Source organism: Atta colombica, unplaced genomic scaffold (genome assembly GCF_001594045.1).
Source record: "Atta colombica isolate Treedump-2 unplaced genomic scaffold, Acol1.0 scaffold35, whole genome shotgun sequence".
Classification (NCBI taxonomy): domain Eukaryota; kingdom Metazoa; phylum Arthropoda; class Insecta; order Hymenoptera; family Formicidae; genus Atta; species Atta colombica.
The window spans coordinates 252,592-270,159 of NW_017259459.1; the positions used below are offsets into that span (position 1 = coordinate 252,592).

The 17,568-nt window shown below is 30.0% G+C and overlaps 3 protein-coding genes across 8 annotated transcripts in view; 2 read left to right on the top strand and 1 right to left on the bottom strand.

Annotated features, from left to right (window-relative positions):
- LOC108690682 (WD repeat, SAM and U-box domain-containing protein 1-like) overlaps positions 1-2,183 on the top strand; it is a 12,553-nt gene extending 10,370 nt beyond the window's left edge. For 2 of the 3 annotated variants that reach the window (XM_018198087.1, XM_018198085.1), the window contains exons 12-18: positions 361-590; positions 702-967; positions 1,054-1,144; positions 1,334-1,428; positions 1,523-1,684; positions 1,760-1,904; positions 1,996-2,183. In XM_018198087.1, the coding sequence (XP_018053576.1) occupies positions 361-590; positions 702-967; positions 1,054-1,144; positions 1,334-1,428; positions 1,523-1,684; positions 1,760-1,904; positions 1,996-2,156 (1,150 nt within the window). In that variant the 3' untranslated portion in view covers positions 2,157-2,183. The remainder of the gene's footprint in view (positions 1-360; positions 591-701; positions 968-1,053; positions 1,145-1,333; positions 1,429-1,522; positions 1,685-1,759; positions 1,905-1,995) is intronic. The other variant, XM_018198088.1, reaches the window with a different exon arrangement.
- Positions 2,184-6,626: 4,443 nt separating this feature from the next.
- Positions 6,627-12,719, top strand: LOC108690714 (transcription factor GAGA-like). 3 transcript variants are annotated; one of them, XM_018198147.1, is made up of 5 exons: positions 6,627-6,705; positions 7,907-7,966; positions 8,026-8,219; positions 8,682-8,858; positions 11,504-12,719. In XM_018198147.1, exons 2-5 carry the CDS (start codon positions 7,942-7,944, stop codon positions 12,170-12,172), a joined length of 1,065 nt encoding a protein of 354 aa, XP_018053636.1. In that variant the 5' UTR covers positions 6,627-6,705; positions 7,907-7,941; the 3' UTR covers positions 12,173-12,719. The 3 variants fall into 3 exon arrangements, with proteins under 3 accessions (XP_018053636.1, XP_018053637.1, XP_018053638.1); XM_018198148.1 differs by having other exon boundaries at positions 6,666-7,135; XM_018198149.1 differs by having other exon boundaries at positions 6,666-7,135; positions 8,029-8,219.
- A 786-nt stretch (positions 12,720-13,505) lies between these two features.
- Positions 13,506-17,568, bottom strand: part of LOC108690705 (actin-interacting protein 1) — a 7,011-nt gene continuing 2,948 nt past the window's right edge. The window contains exons 2-14 of one of the 2 annotated variants that reach the window (XM_018198132.1): positions 17,222-17,343; positions 17,052-17,142; positions 16,429-16,576; positions 16,149-16,316; positions 15,892-16,060; positions 15,650-15,778; positions 15,458-15,562; positions 15,017-15,337; positions 14,648-14,767; positions 14,411-14,569; positions 13,991-13,993; positions 13,744-13,894; positions 13,506-13,683 (exon numbers count right to left, since the gene is read on the bottom strand). In XM_018198132.1, coding sequence (XP_018053621.1) covers positions 13,574-13,683; positions 13,744-13,894; positions 13,991-13,993; positions 14,411-14,569; positions 14,648-14,767; positions 15,017-15,337; positions 15,458-15,562; positions 15,650-15,778; positions 15,892-16,060; positions 16,149-16,316; positions 16,429-16,576; positions 17,052-17,142; positions 17,222-17,343 — 1,796 coding nt within the window. In that variant the 3' untranslated portion in view covers positions 13,506-13,573. The remainder of the gene's footprint in view (positions 13,684-13,743; positions 13,895-13,990; positions 13,994-14,410; positions 14,570-14,647; positions 14,768-15,016; positions 15,338-15,457; positions 15,563-15,649; positions 15,779-15,891; positions 16,061-16,148; positions 16,317-16,428; positions 16,577-17,051; positions 17,143-17,221; positions 17,344-17,568) is intronic. The other variant, XM_018198133.1, reaches the window with a different exon arrangement.

Here is a 17,568-nt window from a genome sequence, read left to right on the forward strand (position 1 = left end):
AGATTTATTTTTCTATTTTTAATAGTTAACAGACAAGAACACTGTCCAACAAATTTAACTTTTTCTAGACCACAAACGGGATTAAGTGATTCTTATAAATTTTTGGTCGCTGGAAACGAATCCATAAATGTAATTGCTTTATTACATCAGATTTTTAAGAAAATTGATATTAAAAATGCTAAAAACGATATTTTTTTCTTTTGAGTTTATTCTTTTGAAAGATCTCGGAATCCTTCGGAAAGAGGAATTTCATTTACGAATTCGTTTTCAACAATAAAACATCTATAAGAATCATTTGATTCCATTCGTGGTCTAAAATCGATGTCGGATATAATTTGTAGAGTAAACAATAATCGTTAGGCAATTTTATAGTGTCTTCGAGGGTCATGCCGACGCGATATCGGCCATTGCATTTACGCATGATTCCCGATATTTAGTGACCGCATGTAACGAAGGCACCTGGCGTCTGTTCGATACTCTAGACGATAAAAATGGTTCCGAAGCATTGATGGTTTGTGACGCTAGTCATGATCTAGGTGTCCAAGGATGTGACTTCAGTCCTACTCCATGCTCTTTGATGTGCAGTTCATGTAGGAAAACTATTTTAATTATTATTATCTTTAATGCATTATTATCTTCACGCATATATTATCTTACAAAAATCTTTATTAAATAATGCAAAAATCAATGACTGTTTGCAGCAAGGGACACAGACGTAAATCAGCAAATATATTTACTAGCAACATGCGGCAACGATTCCTTAGTTAAATTATGGCATATAATTATTCCAAACGATTCATTACCCGATTCGGATAGCATTAAATCAAGCAACCTTGGAAAGAGTTACAAGGAGAAAAAGTCTTTAACCGGACACGGTGGAAATGTAATGTGTGTCCGTTTCTCGCCCATCCATGGAGAAGTTATAGGTAGCGTCGCGACTGATAGAACAGCTCGTATATGGAGCGTGGTAAGCAATCAAGGCAATTGTATACTCGATACAAAATATATATATGAGAACTTTTTCACAAAGATCGATATATTATGCGCTTTCAGTTTTCCGGAAGTTGTTTATATGTCCTAGAGGATCATGATAGTCTTGTTACGTCTTGTGCATTTTCCGAGGATACATCATTCTTCGCTACAGGTCTTGAACTATTATGACTCACATCTATTATAACACATTATAAATTTGTATACATCAAGTTGTTCTTGTACAAATTGTTTATATTAGAAATTTTGTTTCTATAAATTTTACAAATTTTAAGCTTAACTAAAAATTGTCACATTTTACATAATCAGTATCATTTTACCATTAATAATAATTTTCTTTTAGGTGCATTGGACAAAACTGTATTGATTTGGAAGGTGCCACAGCAGTTGGTGTCACAAAGTAATTTGATGGATAGCTTGAGAAACAAGAAGAAGAGAGTCAGTAATTAAACAAATCGATTTTATATTATGCGAAATGAACGAAACATGCGTGCGTAAGTTGAATAATATTTGATAAAATTTTGCTGTTCAGGTTGCGGATTGGAAATTATATGACACTTTAAAATGGTTGAACGACATTGAATTATCCAGACTGTCCAGGAAAGTGCTTGCTTTAGGACTGACAGGACGACATTTGCTATCCGTATCAGAAAATGAACTAATATCGCGGTTGGAACTTGAAGATGACGAAGAGGTGCAATACATAATATTATGATGACTTTATCCACCTCATTATATCGAACTCCTTATAAACTGAAAATTTTTATAGGCTATGGAAATATTAAAGAAACAATTATATTGGCTAAAGCGTGAAGATTGCAATGTTATGGAGAATATAGACGAGTCTGAGATTCCTCATGAATTTTTGTGTCCTATAACGCACGAGATAATGAAAGAACCTGTACAGTGCTCAGGTAAAAATATCATATAAAAATCGCTTTTTTATAAAAAATTATTTTGAAAAATTTATCTTAATAAAATTAATTGTACAATTATTATTCTTAGATGGATTTACTTATGAAAGGGCAGCTATAAATGAATGGTTCCTATGTGGAAAATATACTAGTCCGATGACGAATGAGCCGTTACATGATACTTCTTTTACTCCGAATTTCGCTCTCAGAAACGCTATACTCACTCTACTTCATGGAGAAGGACCACAATAATAATGGCATTTTACACATTTATGAAAAGAAAAAGAAAAAACAGAGCACGCGTTGATAATTTATAATACACAATAAGCAATTTTATTCTATGGTGCGTTAGATTCAATGGTTTTAACGCAATAAGATTCGTTCTCTTTACAAGAATTGAAAGAAATTCGAACATCGATCGGTATCTGCGGACCAATTACACACATGTAAAAGTATAAAAAACTTATAATGAATAGATTTTCATAATTAAAAATAACCGAAAGGATATCGTGTAAAGCCATCAGGAAGGAAGTTACAACTCTTGATCTTTTATTAATGCTCTTTCTACATTAATGCTGTTTCTACATTGTAATTCAATTTTAATTTTAATTCAACTAATTCTCTTTCTCTAGTTCTAAGAATTAGAAAAAGATGAAGAATAAATTGAACCGAGATTAAAGTTAACATTGATAGAAACGAGTATTAGAGGAGTTTGAAATTGGAAATATGCTTAGAGAGAACACGTTTTAATAATAATTAAGTAACATTGTCATAATTTTTATCGAGAAACGGTATGTGTCTAAAAACCGCCAAGCGATACGTTATCGATATTGGGAAGCAATCTTTAGGAATGAACATTGTCGAAGGATTTCCAAATATTCGATATAGCGCGTGTACAATGCACGTAATAATCCAGATACCTGATGCAAAGCAACAAGTACAAGTTTACAAAAATTTATGGACAATCTTCGAGAGTTACAGATATATAGTAAAGGCGCTGGTCTAATATCAGATATTACAGAGAATATACATACATACATAATATACATGTAGTTAAAAACATATCGAGAATACACGGATTTTATATCGGTTCTAGGCATAAACAGGATTTACAAGTTGTCGAATTCAGTCGAATATGGCGTGGGTTTTTATCGCTCTCTTTTACATCTCCATTTCAAAGTTTTATAACTCAAGTAAGTCGCGTTTTCTCAGTTAAAAATTCTTGTGTTATCAAATGAAAATTTTATGATTTTGTAAGTACAAGGCATTCTTAATATTAATATGAATATTATGTACAGCTAATTTTGAATCTAAGATTGCATTGACAAGATTAACTTTGCATCAAAGAAGGATATTTAGGATTATTTAGTATCGAAGAAAATTATTTCCGTAGCTTTTTGACTATTTCTTTAGACACTAAATGATCCTAACATGATTTTCTGCTAGGATGCAAAGTTGCAAATATTTATCTTACAGTTGTTGAAACTTTTAAGTAATGAAAACCATTGAAAACTAATAAGTTTTCAATTTAGTATAAATATAAACAATTTTTGCGCGTTATAAACACATTTTAGAATGAATATATAGTAGTATAGAAATATTTGTGCCTAATGACGAGGAGTTATCATATTTCTCGATTAAAAAAATATCTCAATTTTCTATAATATTATCGTGTTTCATCAATACTTATTTTCTAAAGTATAACTTTGTAATATATTACAGAAATATGTATGTAACTTGCATAATGATAAGAACGTTACTTTTTATTTGCAAATATTAAGCAAATATTATCTGCAATATATTGATTGTTGATATATTTTATTTATTCATAACACTGACATCTAATAAAGAAAAGTTTCATTTTTAATATGGCAATTGTTATCGATAGTAAGCACAGTGTTTGTATGTATTATTATTAATTATAAATGCTGTGGATTTTGTTATACACTTTTTAGAAATTGACGATATGAAATATAACTAGCTATAATCATTTTATAATAATACTGTCTTAACTCTTACAGTAGTCTTAAGTGTTATAAACAATAATTATGAAAAAACTGTATATAAAATTGTAACAGACAAGATATAAATGTATATCGCTTGAAGAAACATAAACTGTTGATTTCTCTTTCTGAGAAATCAGTCACAGGTGATTAAAAACTCAATCGTTTCTAATCAGCATACACAAGTTTTTACATGATTTCTACGAATTTTTAATCATTCATTACGAACACGATTTTGTAATTGTGTGTCTTCAAATTGTCACTCGAATTTAAAGTCTGTATTTCTGTGATATAATTGAGAAATCGTTTGTTGTGTGTCGGAAGAAAATGCGATTTTTAATGTATCGCGATCGAGAATGACACATTTAGAATCGCAATATCAAGAAAAGTCCGACACAATCGAGATTGAGCATTTAAGCGATTTTACAGTTGTAAGCGTCATTTTCCTGTATAATTATATACAAATAATAAAATCGATGATATAATAATATCAACCGAAGCAGATAGTTGTGTATAAATAATCGGATTATATATAGATCACTTCTTGGTTTTCCTTTTTATATATCTCCACTAACAATATGTATACTCATAATTAATATTCAACCTATAAAACATATTTTTAAATAAAAAAATAAGTATCATTAAATTAACATGCAACAAGATTGTAATGTCATAGTATATCTATTACAATTAATTAATCTTTTTAAAAAATTATTTGTAATCTTTGTAAAAAATATATCTCTCTTTATAAATATAATCTAACAAATGCAATCTGTTGTTAAGACCATAAAACTTTATTAATTTCAACAAAATTCGTTATTATTAGAGAATGAAAAACTAGTTTAATTCCCCGGCAAACGAGAATGGATTGAAATGAATTGGATGAAATGGATTCAAATTTTCAGAAATATTTATTCACGAATGTTAAAAATGAATGCTTTTTTAATCCTGAATGCATTTTTTATTCATTTATAGAAATCGCATGGATCATATCTCTATGCCTTTCAATCTAAAAATAATATTAGCTTTTTCTATGCACAACACACACATTATGAATACTGTTCAATTCAAAATTTTGAATAGGAAATGCAGTTTTTCAATCCACTTGCATCCAATTGAATCCAATTAAATCCAAAAAATATTTGTTATTTAAAATACACATTCGGATAGAAAAAAATTTCAATCTATTTTAATACATTCTCGTTTGCTGGGTCTACATTGAATTGTATTTCTGAAAAATAAAGAACTTTTGGCTTACAATTAATTCAATATTATAATTTTGATTTGAAATAAAAACAGTTTATACAGCGGATTTCGTTGAATGTAATAAAAGTTTATTTAATGATATATATATGCCGTTTTATTTAATAAATACGGAGTAAAAAGCTATCTGATTCGCAGTTGAATCATGCTTCGATAATATCGCTGGATATTGATTACCCAATACTAAGTATTCATAGCTAAGACCATAAAATAATCATTAAAAAATTAAAAAAAGAAGACTATCATGTTATTGGGAAATATATAAATTTGATGCATTATCAGCATATTTCTTACCTGCTGTTTAATATGATTGTATTGACGACAACAAATGTCAATTTGCTTTGCATCAATAATGCGAGAAATATGTTCACGCCGAATATTCTCAAGCCTATCCTCGGATATAAATTTAGCGACTTCAAAGCTATGAACAAGCAAAAACAAAATACCTAATCTTTTATACATAATTTTATTAAGAAGATATTTCAATGTTTAATAATGTTTGTAACTCATAAAAAAACAAAATTATAGAAACAAACTTTTTAATAATAAAAAATAAAAAGTATTTGGATCTTCATTTTTAAATACATTTATTTCTTTATATAATTATTCTTATTTAATTTTTTCAAACAAAAACATATATAAACAAAATATTCCGAGATATGTAGCTTATATTTTATATTATCTTATATCTTATCTTATATCTTATATTTTATATTATCTTATATTGTGTTATATCTCTTTTATTTCAAAGTTAAATCCTTTAAGAGATTTAGAGAATAAAAATGGTTTCTGATCTCAATTTTCTGACTTAAATTTTTATTTTAGATCAAAATTTAAATTTGCCTTAAGTAAATTTATCGAATTAATCATCGATTAAACCAATTTTGAAATAGCCTTTCGAATTATTTTGAAGGCTTATTTTGAAGGAAGCTATTTCGAAATTTGAAAAAAATTGCGTCAAATTTCAATTCGTTTCTAGGCAAAGTTGCCAGATTTTTAGTGACTTTGGCACTATATCATGCTACACTCGCTACATCTGTGTCACCAATTATAGCACTAAAATAAATAGTTCAAAGTAATTCAAAACCATTTATAACTAAGCAGTATTATATATTAGCCTGTTAAGCACATAAAATTTAAATATTGCAAACGTATCATTAAAGTCATCATTAGCTAATATTTGTCCATCAAGGCTGTGTTCGGGAAGCACGTTATCAACGTTATTTGTATCATACTATTCTTGTTTCACGTTTAATGAATAATGAAGATAGAATGACACAAATAGTACTAATAGCGTCTCCTCGGACCCAGCCTATGATACCTGAAATTGCGACAAAATCGCTAAATTTGTATAAATAAATTCTAGATAACGTCAAAAGGTGGCCATCAGCTATGTGGTTTGTGGTTTAGGCGTGCATCTCTCATGATCGTGTGATCCGCGCCAATTGCGATTATGGCGCTCGCCAGATGAGAGGGGCAGTTTTACATTGAGAACGAATCGTTTGTGACGGACAACGTCCAACGATTTTCACGAGGTAAGGCACGACGGACGCGTGGCTCTTGGTCTCCCTGCCTCTCACAGACGTGTCGATGCCTCGGCATCTCTATATTGGTGTTATTAAGTTGTCTACCGCGAACTATCGCGAATCGCGAGGACGACGGCCGTCCTTTTCCTCCAGCCATACCTGAGTACAATAATAGATTTGGCTGGAACCTGCACAGAGCCTGATTAAATAAATAGTATTGTCTCCCTCTGTATCTCTCGCGGACTGTCGCCCCACCTCCCTTACGTCGCGATCTCGCGACGTAGATCTCCCTAAATTTTAGATCTCTTTTTCGAATCGACCAGAAGAAAATCATCTTTCACCCTGCAATTTCGTGGTTTTTATAACTTTTTATCCTGTACGACGAGAGAATCGAATTGTTATGTGCCTAATTAATGTTTAAGCTCCTCCGAAGTTGACGGTAGGTCGATTGAATCCATTTAATTATAAATCTCTTTGCTATAAATGTCAATTCAATTTTTTTTATATTACATCTGCAAATTATTTCTATTAAAATATATTTAATATTAATTCTTTTTTATAAGTTTTGATTCCATGAAATTAATTAATAATTAATTAGTGCTTTTTAATTAATAGCGAATTCAATTGGATGCACTGATGCATATTGAGATTGTATATAAATTGACGCAAAAATATGTACTTAATATAAAAGAAATAACTTACCTTGAACTCTTCAATATATAATTTACTGTGTTGTTAGATAAGGTATATTTATAATTATTTATAATTCGAAATATTTGTATTTCACTTTTACATTTGGATCAGTATATCCATAACTTTAATATTCGGCAGTGCACATTAATGCATTCAATCAAATTCGCTATTGCATAAATTAAATGTATCGTACAAATTCAACATCGATAACTGCAGGCATAAGTTTTTAATCCATCGATTGATTAATTGCTTTGCACAAATATAACTTTGCTCCATAAAAGCTGCATAATGCAATTGAACAATGATGAGTTAAAAAACTTGCCTTTTGCTATAGATTTTAGCTCTGGAGAATTAATATCATTAGATTAGATACGCATGAATGAATACAGAACTTATGTATTATGTAACAAAATATTCATTGCAATGTTCTAATCCTCTGCAAAAGAATAAATTTGTACAAATTTAAGACATCATAAAGATTTCATGTCTTTTAAATTCATATATTTTGTTTGCTTAGATTTTCCTGCAAACTGGTGCTGTATTTTCTTTCTTATGCAGTCATTGAGACTTAATTCTGGTAATTTTTCCTTTTATAAAATATAATGTTTCAATATGATGATCCTTTTTTTCTTACAGCAGGCAGAGATATGGAAAGTCAACAGTTCTGTTTACGGTGGCATAATTTTCAAAATACTCTCTTGAGCTCGTTGCCAAAGTTGCTTGACGGTGGTTATCTGACAGATGTTACGCTCAGTGCCGGCGGTAGACATATTCATGCTCACAGAATTATACTCTCGGCTTGTAGTTATTACTTTAAAGAACTTTTTAAGGTATTTATACGTATAAAACTGTCTCATGTTATGCAAGCCATGAAGATTCATGTCTTTTAAATCTATATATTTTGTTTGCTTATATTTTGCTGCCAATTGGTGTTTCTTAGATTTAATCTCGATAATTTTTTCTTTTATAAAACGTTTTGAGTAATATATTGTGATCTATTAATGACGTAATAAATATATAAATTTTTTTACATTTTTTTGAATCAACTCTATTTTCATATTATATTATTTTCATGCTTTTTTACTTGTTTCTTTTTTTTATAAGTAATCATATCTAATATCTTCAAGAATAAAATTATTTTGAATAGTTAATTTGATTGCTTGATAAACTAAATGTAATGGGTTTCTAAATTAATTCAAACTGTGATGTTAAGTTAATATTGTGTCGCTTGTATGCGATGAAATGTGTAGTTATTAAACAGTAAGATAAAAATCCTATGAAAACATTTTTAGGACTTAAGCGTTTTGCAACATCCGATCATTGTGTTGCCAGGCATGGAATATGCAAATTTATGTGCTCTGGTCAAATTTATGTATAATGGAGAAGTGAATATTTATCAAGAACAGTTACCTGCACTTTTAGCTATGGCTGATACATTGCACATTTGTGGATTAGCTGACATGGCTGGGGTAAGTGATTTTTTGTGCTTAAATGATATTAAAAAGATACTTTGAAGGTATTTTGAAGAGTATAAGGAAAGCTTGTATTATGTAAAAAAAATTATGCTATTCTCTGCATTTATATTGTATTTTCTGAATGTATTGTATATTTTCATTTTTAACTTATATTTTATTTTTTGTATCAACATTTTTGGCGTCATATAAAATACATAGTTCGTAAAATTATTACCAAGTTCTTTGTCTTATAATATAACGAAAAATAATGATATACAAAATATACAAAATATTTAATAAAATATTTTATTTATTTTAGTGCGCGTATTATGTACTAATTTTTTTTTATTAATTAATTTCTGAATTACAGTAACTTTGTATCTAAGCATACAAATTATGATTTTATTTAATAATAAAAATATGATTTTCATTCTTACTATTACTAAGTCAGATTGAGTGCAAGCTTGCTAATTGTGCATAAGAAATAAATAATCAGAGAGCTAAATATATATAACAATTTATTATACTATATATTCAGAAATAAAGACTGCCCTTTTCTTGTTATTAAATTAATGGCGTGTTTTTTTAGTACTTAAGGTAATTAGCATGAATAATATTTAATCTTTTTAATACACTTGTCCTCAAATGAAAATTCTTAATTGCTTATAACAAAGCATGGGTTTTTAAACGCCGTTATTCAGGAATATAACTCCTTCTAACAGTTCTTACTTATTCCTTACGAATATATACTAAATATTTTATTATTTTTCACACAAATATGTCTGTTATAAATTTGCACAAAATAACTGTATTGTTGGTACGCTCAACAATATAGTCAGTATATAATATATAGTTATACAAAACTTATGCAACATTTTCTATTAATAAATTGCACCATTTTAAACCACAATGCATTTTCCTTTCACATTTTTTCTCCTTTTTTTCATTAACATTGATATACAACTGTTTATGCATTGTAATAGTATCTGTATATTCGATATAGCTCATAAATAATATTGCTTCTTACAATTAATAGAATGTCAGTATATTATTTTTCAATTTTTTTTTTAAACTGTAACACGTTGCATATTTATAATATAATATTTATATGCGATAGCAGTAAGCATTGTTGTAAGCATTTGTTAGAGTTGTAAACAAATCTCTCAATATCTCATTAAGTAGAATTTATCTGTAAATCACGATAAATTCAATATGTACATATTATAGCTCATTGTACATGTATTGTAAATGCTGTCCTTGAAATATTCATGTTCAATATACTTAAAGAATACAGAATTGTCATAATATTGTCACAAATATATTTTCTCAAAAGGTCGCAGATAATTAATTTCTTTCATACTTTAGCAGAACGGAGAACGAAGCAAATCCGCGTTCGCTTATTCCTCACTTAATGTTTTTATATTATCCTGATCGTGTTGTTTTGTTCAGGTTACTTAAACACATTCACTGTCGTTCCTCAAGAAGTACTTCACGAAGGAATTATACCGCTACACATATTATGTTCGTACATGCATCGAAGGAACGATAATGAATAAAAACGATATCCACGAGATCAAGATCGTTGTGTGTGTTGCAACTAAATGCAAGTGGATGCATCCCATGGAACCTTACCCCATAGAATGACTTTACAGGTATATCTAAAATAGCTTCTTCCATGAATCTCTAAATTACTAAAACTATATATTACCGAAGTTAAAACGGCGATTTCATACAACACTTATGTTTTTTTTTGCAGTACAATAATGCTTAACAGTTTAGTCAAGTGTGATGATAACAAATGTTTAGCACTAATTTCTTGATTCTAAAGATGTTATTAGCTAAAAGAAAAAAAAATGCATGAAAACCTACAAAATAATTTTGGAAAATAATTTTCAGATATAGTCAAGGATTTTATGTGCTAAACTGTTAGAATTCAATAGTAACTCTTGACTAAATAGTTTTTTAAATAAAAAATTAGATATTTTATTAGGCATACTTAGGCCCAGTTCCACAACGGTTCACGGTTAACTCTTAACCGAGGTTCAACTTGTTTCTCATTTCTTTCCAATTCTAGAATTGGAAAAAGACAATAAGTTGAACCTCGATTAAGAGTTAATTGTGGAACTGGGCCTTAGTATTGTTTAATAGAAATGTTTATTTCTAGAATTAAACCAAAAAAACGAAAACAAATGTTTAAAAAATTATCATGCTAAATATCCTTAAGTAATATATTCTAATATTGATTTTAAGTAAATACGAATAAATTGCACATAATAGATAATTAATGTGCAATGCATAACCTGTTGTATAATATATATAGAATATGCTTTACTTTATTTTCTTGAATTTTAAAAGATATATTTACCGTTATATCACATCAATATTTATATTCGCAAAGTTAAAAAATATATTTATTATGATTATTAATTATCAAAAGCAATTTATATTTTTGTATAAATCTTTATAATAATAAATTTATTTAATATTATTCTATTGTAAACATTTACTTTTAATATAGAGACATAAAAGCATATGACGCCGCATAGTTAATACACCTTTAAATTATATATTTTTTATTATGTTTAATAGTGTAGTGTTTTTAATGGAGAAATATGATAATTATTTAATGTAATTTACATAGTTATGTCTTCTTATTTCAGAAAAATTCGAGACAGGATAATGATATATATGTGCAATCGCCAGTAATGCAACCTCAGGAAAGACTGAACGAAGAGATAATAAAGATAGAGAAAGATAATGTAATAACTCCTGGATCGTCAGAATCTGTATCATTGCCTAAAATGGATACTTTAGAGGATGAGGAGCCTAATAATGATCAAGAAAGTATACCATATTGCGTGAAGACGAAGCCCTATTACTCTATAAACGCGAAGTTAAACCAAAGGGAAAAAATGTCTGTTCCTGTTAACGTATCTGTTAATAAATATGTCGATAGAGGTTATTCGGAGAACATAGCGGACGAGACAGCGCCAATCATGGAGGATCAAGTCACTACAGAAGATGTAAAACCACCGCCAGCTGTGTGGGATGCAAGTTTCAAGTTGCTTGCGGCGTCCACACCTAGTAGAACTTCTCAGAGTTACAACAAATCCAGTGTCACTTGTCTTATTTGTGGTAAACAATTAAGTAATCAGTACAACTTGCGAGTACACATGGAGACGCATAGTAATAGCTCATATAGCTGCACATCCTGTTCACATGTGTCGCGATCACGAGATGCTCTCAGGAAACATGTGTCCTACAGGCACCCAGTAGCTTCTCCTCAAAAACGTTCACGATATAATACGTCAAAACCATCAATAATGTGATGATAAAGTCACTATTGTGTTATTCTATATAGACATTTATATATAGACATTTTAACCCTCACTAGGATACCTTTTCATCAAAATATATTTTCTGTTAAAAATTATTTTTTTCGTTAAATTACAAAAAAAAGAAAGGGAAAAAATTGAAATGAAATTATTTCATTATTAATTAAAAATAATTAAGCACTGTTCTAGATATGTTGAATTAGAGAATAATTTAGAATGATTATTTATGCCTATTTATGATAAATGATAGATGAACATAATTGAATTTGTAAGAGTAGCACTGGACTGATTAATGATAAGACAAGTCGTAATAACATCTTCGTTTAAAGTGAGGTCCCACGGCCCGCGGTTCAACATGGCTCGTCACACGATTAGTCTCAAAAGTGATATAAAAAAAGGTTAAAATTGCGGTCCTACGACGCAGAAACAAAATGACTCACTATAACTCGCGGTTCATCAGCTCACGAAACTGTCGGTAAATTACGCGAATGAAAGAGCTTGCACCTTGATTGAACGAAGTAATTAACTGTGCGTTATTGCACCACGCAATTTTTCTATGCTTGCATATAAATGTGTGAGAGCTTTATTATTGCTAGTTGAGATTTAAGTAACTTTTTGAGTTTCTATAATGAAAAAATGTATATGAAATAACTTTGCAAGTATTGATCACGTTCAATAGAATATTTTATTTTTACTATTGCTACCGTTGGAAGTTTTCTTTCGCGTTAATTTAATTATACGTTTAGATCTTCTATAGTCCTATATCAGCAAAGAAAACTTTCAACATTTATAAAATAAGTATTCTGCTGAACATGATCATTGACGATTCATAGCGTAAGATGCCTTAGCTCGTCTGCACGAAAACTTCTTTGACTCGTGAAATTTATGCCAATTTTCGAAAATGTCATAAGTTACAAAGCGTGAGGAATAACGAGTCATCCTGATTCCATGCGCGTATAGGCTTTCCGAGTTATGGCGAGCCATGCCGAGCTATGGACTATGGAACTCCATCTTTAAGTGTACAAAGTGTGATCATGTTCCTGAAGACCTTTAGTGTTCGAATTGTTATCGCTTTCTTGTTATTGTTATATCGTTTTAATAAAGACAAGTTAGATAAGTCGTGTGACTCTTAGTGAAAATGCAATATCTACATATGTGCAAAAATAAAGCTGCAGCAAAGAGCCGCAGAATCTTAGTTATATGGGATGTGAATTATTCTACTAATAAAGTCGATACAAAAGGTGCAAAAGACACTGCAATATAATTTTTTAATCATATATCAAGAATTGTATTAAAAAATAATATACAATATTTTTTTTGTAGACTACGAAATAAATAAAATGCCTCCAAAACTGAGTTTCCTTAGAAGTGGCAATAAATTCTTCCAAAAGTTAATTATATCTTTTCTATACGCCATATTTTAGTATTGCAGTCCTGTCCGACGGAGATTAACGTTTCCTCATCCAGCCAAACTAAGCGTGTTATTTGACTCTGAGGATGAGCATCTGAAATATAAATGTTTATTAATTGCGATTCATTTACAAAAGGATATTTGCTACACTTACTTTTGATGATAGTATGTTTCGCTGGATTTGTCACACTCCAAATGATGATAGTGGTATCAAGACTACCACTTGCAACCATGTCACAGTTTGGAGACCAAGCAACAGAGTTTACTCTTGCATTGTGAAAACCCCATTCTCTATTATGTGCAAGCTGCAAATCAAATCAAAATAATTTAGATTTATATCCTAAAAATTGTTCTGTTCAAACTATATTTGTATAACGGATATTTAATTCCATACTACTCACCCTCTGTTAATCCAATAAGCACATAACAAGCCATTAATAGCAATTAATTCATTAATGAAAGCATGATTATTTTATGCTTAATTATTTTATGCAAATATTGCTCCAACATTATAGTGCGTCACAATTAAATTTAATGAATAAATGCTATAAGTACTTATCCATTAAATTTAGAGGTTTAGACGGAATTTTCTGTTAAGTTTACTAACTCTTTATTACAATTATACATGTTGAATTATGGTATTAAAAAAGCAAAATTTTTTGAATTAAAAATTTTAAGTTAAATTATTATTCTTGCATTTCTAACACAGTTACTGAGCATCTAACAAATATTCGATCATGCATGACTTACAACTACATTTAACTGTACATTTACAATTGAATTTAAATAATTCAAATTATCTTTTATGTAAAGTACTTTACCTTATATTCTGGTACAGTATACAGTATAACTTTTCTGTTTGCATCACAGGCAACTAAATATTTATTATCAGGACTATAGGAGGCATCCGTAACTGGACCCAGATGTTCTAGTTCAGTCTTTTGAGTTAATGTAGTGTCCGATAACTCGTAAATATAAACCTACATTGTACAAAGCTTGATAATAGCATATGAATCAATTTTTTTACATTTTTCGTATACTATAAGTAACAGACGAACTTTATTGTCAGAAGTGGATCCAACAGCTACATCTCCGATTTCTTGATTAATTGATACACATGATGGCTCATAATCGATTGATAAACTAGACAGTTTTTTGCCATCTTGCGTAACTGCGATCTGCAAAATACAGTATCAATAGTAACATCATTATTACGCAAAATTTACAAGTGCAAAATGTCTACAAAGATACTCAGTTTTTAAAAATACATTTTACAAATCCTATAATAGCATAAAAAATTATCCTTATTAAAATTATTCCGTTTTCAGCTAAATTAATTTTAAACTTGCTAAATATTTTGTTAAATTTACTGAATAAATTTGAAAAATCGAAAAAATGACTTTGTAGACATTTTACATTCGATCTACCTGTCGAACTGAAGCCACTACAACTATATCGTTATATATATTCAGTCCTCGTGGTTGCGAATCCAATTTTATCACACTGGTCTCTGCGTATGCATTTGTCGCAATATCGATTGATCTTAAAGTATCGTCAATGCCAGCGGTATAGAGCAAGTTACCCGTAGCCTTCATCCCGTTAATTTGATTACCATGACCGTGCCCTTGTACACGTTCATTTTCACCTGTCTCCGCATTCCAATTGGTGATATAGCCATCGTGAGAACCGGTGTAAATCGTACTTCTATCAGGACTTAATGTTAGCACCGTTATTGGTTTGTTATGACCCTGAAAAAAAATATTGGATCAAAACTGATATAATGAAAAGAATATATTAAGAATAAATTAATGTTGTTCTAATTAAATTAGAACTTTAAAAGAGATTAATCAATCAGGAACAGGAATTACTTTTATTATCTTTATAGGCTTCTCAGAATTGTCGACGTCAAGATAGTTGATGAAGCCGCTAAGTGACACGGATAATAAATGTTTTCCTTGCCACAGACAGCTCACCTAGAACAGATTATTTTAATACTTTTAATATTTACTTGCATACTGTGCCTTTCTGTGTATTTTTAAACTGATCTGTAAGTTACGAACTTGTTGATCGTCGACCGTCGTTCCCATGTTGAATTCTGTAATTAAAGAACGCGTTTCTACATCCCACAGTTTACAGGTTTTATCTCCGGAGGCGGTTAATAATTGCTTACTATCAGGCTTCCATGCAACCTGTAAATATAAATGTGTTGTTCAATTACATTTATTTTAAATAATATTTTAAATAATTTGTAATCATATTCTTATGTCACATCACATTACATTAAACGATTTAGATTACATACCCCATAGACTCCACCTTGATGTGCAGGGGATCCTATTTCTCCAACAAAATCAGAGGTTGTTCCATTATACAAAAACACTTTCCCGTCGAATCCACCAGAAGCAAACAGATTTCCGTCAGGAGAATAACGTACAGTTTGAACGAAACGAGTATGCTCTTGCTTTGTCATTCTGTATAAATAACATGTAATGAATCACATGAAGAATTAAAATTCTCATTCAACAGAATATAGACTAAATTTTGCGTATGTGTACATACTTAAATTTGAATGGAGGGCCTTCGAATATTCCAATAGTGTTATCTTCACTTCCAGTTATTAATCTAAATGGTCTAGCCGGTCTAAAATCGCATGAATTGATAGATTTACTTTGACCAGAGATCTCACCCACCGATGTCCCTGTTTCTGCCATAAAGACATGCCCAAATCTAAACGTAAATTATTAATATGTCAATATTACTTTTTTAATGATCTTAATCTATCTTAATTCTTCAATAATATATCTTACTTCTTTTACGCATTCTAGTGTGCAAAGTATACCTTTCTCTTCCTTCTCCGACCACGACCATGCGCTGACTATCCGGTGACCAAGCAATGTCTTTGATAGGTCCGCCAATAGGGTGGAATTCATTTTTTAATATATGCTCCTTGTTAACTGTATCCCAAATACGTACTTTACCCGACTGATCTGAAATAAAATCACTACTACGTTGGGTTCTTCATATATTAAAATTTAATATAAGTTGAAAAATAATTCAAGTGAAACATTCTATGTATTATAAAAATATCAATGAAAAAGTGATAACATACAATTATCAAAGATTATGAATATTAAATATTATGCCTTATGTTATTTACGGATGATAATTTCCATGTAAAAATAATGTACGCATGCACGTACACGCGCACACACACACACACACACACACACACACACACACACACACACACACACCCACACACACCCACACACACACACACCCACACACACCCACACACACACACACACACACACACACACACACACACACCCACACACACACACACACACCCACACACACACACACACACACACACACACACACACACACACACATATATATAATATTCAAGTAATTAAAAATCCCGATAAAATTAAATATTATAATTAAAATATCACGTACCTCCCGAAGCTATGTAAAAACCACTAGGAGAATATTTGGCAACGTTCACAGGGCAAGAATGTTCTGTATAAACATCTGCAATTGCTGGATTCTGCAATGTTCCGAGATACGCAAATTAGTGCATCCGTCTGTTATTAGTAGTAAACATTTATTGCAATATAGAAACTCACGTCAATATTTCTAATGATAACACTGTTGCCATTGGTATATAAAAAGTTCTTTCCTTTGGGATCGCCGCCTAATACAAGAGGTTGTCCTCTTTGGGTCCTTGGTAATGCAGCAAATATATATTCTATAATATAAAAAAGCAGAAGCTATAAAATAAAGAAACAAAATCATCTTCAAATGAATCAAAACTAAATATCCAGACCATCAATAATTTATTTCCTATCAGCACATATATATTGTAAATTTATAATAAAATATAAGCAACAAAATGTATAATTTATAGATTTTTTAAAAACTACGTAATATATAAATTTTTTAATATAATTTTAATAATAGATATATTATTTTA

Excerpts from the sequence above, each read along its gene's own strand:
- LOC108690714 (XM_018198147.1), top strand. The coding sequence starts at position 7,942 with ATGCAGTCATTGAGACTTAATTCTG. Across the intron at positions 7,967-8,025 it reads GTCATTGAGACTTAATTCTG|CAGGCAGAGATATGGAAAGT; the intron begins GTAATTTTTCCT and ends TTTTTCTTACAG. Across the intron at positions 8,220-8,681 it reads ACTTTAAAGAACTTTTTAAG|GACTTAAGCGTTTTGCAACA; the intron begins GTATTTATACGT and ends AAACATTTTTAG.